Genomic DNA, 6,000 nt, shown 5'->3' on the forward strand with positions numbered 1-6,000 from the left:
TTGGGCTAAATTAAGGTGAAATGACACCAAATGATCAGTTAAAGATTTTATTCATGACAGAAGCAAACTGAACTGGGGAGGGATGGTAGTAGGTAGCAGGGTTTCTCACAACAGGAATTGGCATAAGACTACTTCTGTAAACCATGTAACCCAGGGTAACCATAGACATCAACTCAGGAGATGTATATACATCAACAAGGAGATCCCTCCCGTTGAGTCACGAGGTTCAGAGCAGACCCCCTTGCTTTCTAGACTCCTCCTCAGAGAAGGGCCCAGAGGTGGCTGGATCCACTCTTAGTCTCAGACTTGGTCAATAGTTTATGTCTTGAAACAGATGAGGTGTAGGGATTATGGAAAAGGAAAGAGAGAAGAAGACAGAGAAAGAAAAAGGAAGAGAGAAAGATTTCACCGGTCCTGGGTCCAGCATTGGTTCAGTCAGCTGAGGGGTCCAGTGCCAGTGGGCTTGTGCGCCTGGGGCTTCAGTTTGTGTCCTTTTATCATCCTTGCCCCTCTTTTGGGCAGGCACCTATGAGCAGTTTGTAAGCCTTTGGACTTGGGAGTCGTTTGTGGAGTAACTTCTCCTTCCCTGCAGACACGGCCATTGTTTGATCTTTGTATCAGAACAGCTTATCAGAAGAGGGAGCTGCGCACCCCCCAGCACACCCTCCCCCTCCTGTTGCTGATGTCTGAGCTGATGGGCTTTTCACCTTGGTTCCTTGCTGTGTAGGGTTTGTCTTTAAGCAGAACTTGCCCCACCACAATGTTTGAGACATTAACTCTTTCTGTCTCTCACACATGCAACCAGCGAGGTCAATGTAGATCAATCCTTGGTCAGTCAATTAAGCTATTTCTATGTATCAGAGATTGTCAAGGTGGAACTATTATCACTGTATTTATCTAAAAGCGCAAGTAGCATCCCAATTTACTGCCCATTATTCCTGCCTGTATTACCAGAAGAAGAACACAAAAATCAATAAAATACCAACCATCAATGGAATGGGAAGGAGCATCGAGTGCAGAAGTTTTAACTTCTTTTTTTCTGGAGATGAATTAGCTGTTTGCCACAATGCTTAAGTGTTTATTTCAAAACCATGTCAGACTAGTATTTTAGTGACATTTATCACTAATCATGTTTTCCAGTTTTCAGCATGGTATTGTGCTTGTTGTGACAGTTTTGATTTAAACTGACAGTCCACTTGAAAAAAACAGTTTATAGTACTGGCTGGTGCTCCAGCTGGGGAATCATGCAGCCAGTTTCAGTGTGACATTGTTTGGGAAAGTGAACCACTAACTCCATGTGTTATATTCCTTAGTGGGTGAGGGTTAAATCATGCTGAGCTATAAATGTTACCTATCATCTGAATTGATGCTTTGGTAGAAGTGAGTCAGATGCCATTTTACTTGGCTCCAATGCAAGCAATTTTCTAGAAATGAAGGAAACATACAGATTTCTTTGTTACAAAAATTGTCCTGTTTCAGCTTGACTGAACATGATAGGTTGGTTTTTAAAAACTACTAGTGGAAGTTTTAAGAATTTAAAAGGTAAATGAGAAAAGATGTTCCCCAAGCCCCTGTCAGCAGCAATTTCTACAGCATCAGAGAAACCAGCTGCAAACCTCCTCAGTCCTTACAGGCACTTACAGGGCATGTTTTAATTGAAATAAACAAACTTGTAAAACACTGACTGAACCATTTAATAGTCTCCTAAGGGACATCTTTGTTCTAAGCACATGTAGAGCTGTGGGGCACAGCCATTCAACCCACAGCTCTGGGGGAAAAAGCCAGAGCTACGTGAGCAGCAGTGTCCTCCGCCTTTCACTGCCTGACACAGCAGTCAGCCAACCAAGTTTATTACAGCCAACCGCTGCTGTTGCAGAGTGAGCTGCAGGTGAGAAGGTGCACGCAAGTGTCTGGGGTCTGAAAATGTCTACATCTGCACCAGGAGTAAGTGGACTCTTGTTGTGTGGGGGGGATGCTAGAACTGCAGGATCCAGGTGGGAGCAGCCCCTATGGCTGCTCCTTTTGGTAGACTCTGCAGAGCTGGGAGGTGTACCTTCCACCGTGGCCAGGCCCAAGGCACCTTGCCCTATTGCTGCAGGTCAGAGGATGAGCATTTTGTGCTGCAAGTTCACATCCTGCAAATGAATTTGACTGAAAATGATCAAGGATATCAAACGTATATATTTTTTTCTAATACATAGTAACCTAGTTCCTATTTAGGGCTGCTGTTCACTGCTATGAAAGAAGATAACTTTTGAGTAAATAAATCAAGTTTATTACAAAGAATAGTGTTCTTGAAGTACATAAGGAGAAGATGAATGCATTCAATAAAGGTGATGTCAAAGGCGTATTTAAAATTTTTCCTTAATAAAGAGACAGGCAGAAATGCAACTTTAATTCATCCTTTCTCAGTGATGTTCCTCACTCATTTTAGCACAGCTGAGACTTCGTTGTTAATAGTTAAGTTGCAAAAGGATTCTCTTTATTATTTAAACCTAGATGGATAAATGTAGGGGCTAAACAGAGTATTCAGATGAGTGATTCCCCAGGGAACCAAGGGAAATAATTCAATACTTAGATTTTCTTTCTCACAACCATTAGAAACAATTTTCTGGGTTCTCAGTGGAAGGTTTGGTGGGTGAAAGGAATATTGGACATTTGCAGTCCTTCTCTTGATAAAATTAATTGGAAACAGTATATCCAAACTGGCTAAATTCCAGTGCAGTCAGCAGCAGTTGGTGCTTTATGATATTTTAATATAATTTCAAGTTTTCTAAAGTTCTATAGGAAAGTTTATTTAAAGGTTATTAAAGTTACTATTGGAGTACAAGTCAAGCATCTCTATTTCTTTTCTTTGAAGGCAACTGGATCACAGATAGGAATGATTGTGAATTCCTTTACCAACATTGGGGTGGCCATGATCATTGCTTTCTACTTCAGCTGGAAACTGAGTTTAGTTATACTGTGTTTCCTGCCATTTTTGGCCTTATCTGGAGCTGTGCAGGCTAAAATGCTGACAGGATTTGCCTCTCAGGACAAGAAAGCGCTGGAAGCTACTGGACAGGTAATGTTATTTAAAAACTAATTATATTTGCAGTCATGGGTAGTTGAAAAATCAGGCACTTGGGACATCAGTAATTCAAATGTAATGAAACTGGCAATGTTTTGCAAATAAGTTGTAGTATTTCAGCTTGTCAAACCATTGAAACTCCCTAACTGCAAAAGCACTTGCTGCATGGAATGTGACTGACTTTTGAAAAGTTATTGGACCTAATTGTCAGACACAAATCTCTCAGCAGCCTGTTTCACCTTTGTCAGGTTTTATTTAAATGCCTGTTTGTCGATGCCCTGTGACTATGCTGTGAACTGGCTCACCGCGAAGGCTGAGTATAGGTTTATGTAGTTTGCACTGGCTGAGCGGACTTCCAGTCCACGTACCAAACAAGGAAAAGGTAGGGATGCAAGAGAAAGGAAGGCCGATTTCTCATGAGTTCACTCCTATGCAGGTCTGCAGTGTTGAAAAGCTCAAACTCCTTTGACCTTAGTTGTGGGTCACTAAGTTCTGGCATATGACCCAGAACCTGATAGTTTCTAAATATACTTAGTTCAACTGTGCAGACACTAAACTGCATTAGAAATGCAGGGAATTTAGAAGACAGGTAACATGAGGAAGACTAGCTCAGGTTACCCCGCTCAGAGTAATGCCTGAGCCTTCTCCCCTGCTTTAGGCTGCCATATTTCTAGCATCAGAAAAAGTAAGCTTTGCAGATCCTCTCAAAGCATCAGAATTTCCTTCTGCTGAGCTACTTTAGCCCATCCTAAAATGACTCTTGCAGTGTTCCCACTCCTCCCCCATCCTACATTAAAGTCCTGCCTACCAAATGTCTTACCCAACCCACCTTCTACCCTGCCCCATCTGAACCTTCCCTCTACCCATCTGAGCTCTCAACCATCTTTAGCCTCTCTTGACCTTAATCTGTGCAGCAAACACATGGACTGGAGCCCTTTGCCCCGTTCAGCTCTGCATCTACCAGCTGTTTCTTTCCCATTGCCTGCGGCAGTTGGCTCAGCCTGCCACCCCCCTTTTGATTTCTGAAGAAGAAAATCTTCAGCTCCCAATTCCCATTTCTGGGTGTGATTTAAAGAAGCATGTCATGACTGGGGGCATAGAACTTAAAAGCATGCACATGTCTGGAATTTTATTTTTTTGAATGCACAAAAGGTATTACGTGAATTACTATCACTTGACTTTGGTATCACTAATCAAATGAATACATTTATGGGCCACTGTTGAGTGCTGTTAGGAATAATCTTCAATTCCAGAAAGCCAAGGAAGAATTAAGACCTAACCAATTGCCCACATTCAGAATGGTTTAATTATTTACAAAAAGTGGTAAATCAAAATACTGTCTTGACAAGGAGAGAAACTTCACTAATGAGTCAAGGCATCAGCTTTTATTCAACAGAAGGACCCAGAGGCTGGGATGAAAAGGGCACTCAATGCTTCAGCAGTTTTGGTGATGACTGATTATGTCTGGTGTTATTTTCTAATTCATTTGCCAGCACTGCATCCAAATGCTAAACACTCTGAGTTCTTCCACAGTGATTGCTCATCAGCCATGCTAAACATGGAAATGCACAATCTGAAAATCCAATTCACAGTAGCTACTTATCTGCTCCTTCACATTGTATGATAATGCATGAGATTTGACTCTTAATTTTGGCCAGAAAAAAACCCTGAAATCGAATGGAATATTTTTAATGATTTATATTCAGATCTCTTCCTACATGCTGAAAACACTCATAAGTCATATAGCAGACTATTGCTTCCCAAAGGAAAGTGTCACACTATGAAGCTACTATCAAAGTCCAGGCAAACTACAGCATTTTAAAGCAATTTCTTAATAAAATTACTTAAGTAGGCTGAAATTAGGATCAAACAAACTGTCAATCTACTTCTACAGATGAAACTGTAGTGCTATTTTTTTGGGACAGAAACCCAAATTCTGACTGGCAACAAAGCACAATATAAAGCCTACAATTAATTAAAGCTCCAGAGAAATTTCCATGGGGATTATCTCATAATTTTCTGTGCTGCATTTTTCTATGTACATAGGCAAGCATTTGCTTACTCTTTGCCTACGTACAAGGTAAAAATCCTGGAAATTGTGTCACTGACATTAGAGGAATCAAGGTGTATCAAATCAATCTCCATATATATGTTCTATCTCATCAGGCTTTTTGGACATAAGCCAGAGAAAGAGGGAGGATGAGCAGGTGAGGAAACAGTAAATTCAGGTGGTTTTAATTTATGAAACAGAAGTTGGAGATAGCATCCCTTCTAACTCTTTCCCTGATATTGCTATAAGTAAAAAAATAAAATAATTGAAATAAACATCTTTAATAAATGCATGCAATCAAGAATAACAGTGTTCCTAAAACCATTTTTGCTTTTGTGGATGTCTCATTTATTCACACTACGTGAAATAACTCACAAGTGAAAGCATGTGCCCGATTTCCTAAGTGTGCTTACAGTAGCTTAGCTCTGGTGGAGCAGACAGAGCATTACTCTTGAGGATGTTAGTAGATAATTGCTTGTAGGAAAGTTTCTCTTTAGGTTGGCTGATGTTTGGGCCAGTCTGTATGTCGTGGTTTAACCCCAGCCAGCAACTAAGCACCACGCAGCCACTCACTCACTCCCCCCCCATCCAGTGGGATGGGGGAGAAAATCAGGAAAAGAAGTAAAACTCCTGGGTTGAGATAAGAACAGTTTAATAGAACAGAAAAGAAAAAACTAATAATGATAATGATAACCCTAATAAAATGACAACAGTAGTAATAAAAGGATTGGAATGTACAAATGATGCGCAGGGCAATTGCTCACCACCCGCCGACTGACACCCAGCCAGTCCCCGAGCGGCGAATCCCTGCCCCCCCCACTTCCCAGTTCCTAAACTAGATGGGACGTCACATGGCGTGGAATACACTGTTGGCCAGGTT

At 41.2% G+C, this 6,000-nt stretch overlaps 2 protein-coding genes across 3 annotated transcripts in view; one reads left to right on the forward strand and one right to left on the reverse strand.

Annotated features, from left to right (window-relative positions):
* ABCB11 (ATP-binding cassette, sub-family B (MDR/TAP), member 11) overlaps nt 1-6,000 on the forward strand; it is a 47,469-nt gene that overhangs the window by 36,352 nt on the left and 5,117 nt on the right. For both annotated transcript variants that reach the window (XM_010567244.1, XM_010567235.1), the window contains one exon: nt 2,861-3,064. In XM_010567244.1, coding sequence (XP_010565546.1) covers nt 2,861-3,064 — 204 coding nt within the window. The remainder of the gene's footprint in view (nt 1-2,860; nt 3,065-6,000) is intronic.
* Nucleotides 1-6,000, reverse strand: part of G6PC2 (glucose-6-phosphatase, catalytic, 2) — a 29,429-nt gene that overhangs the window by 3,692 nt on the left and 19,737 nt on the right. The window lies entirely within an intron of this gene.

Source organism: Haliaeetus leucocephalus, unplaced genomic scaffold (genome assembly GCF_000737465.1).
Source record: "Haliaeetus leucocephalus isolate CR32 unplaced genomic scaffold, Haliaeetus_leucocephalus-4.0 Scaffold1, whole genome shotgun sequence".
Classification (NCBI taxonomy): domain Eukaryota; kingdom Metazoa; phylum Chordata; class Aves; order Accipitriformes; family Accipitridae; genus Haliaeetus; species Haliaeetus leucocephalus.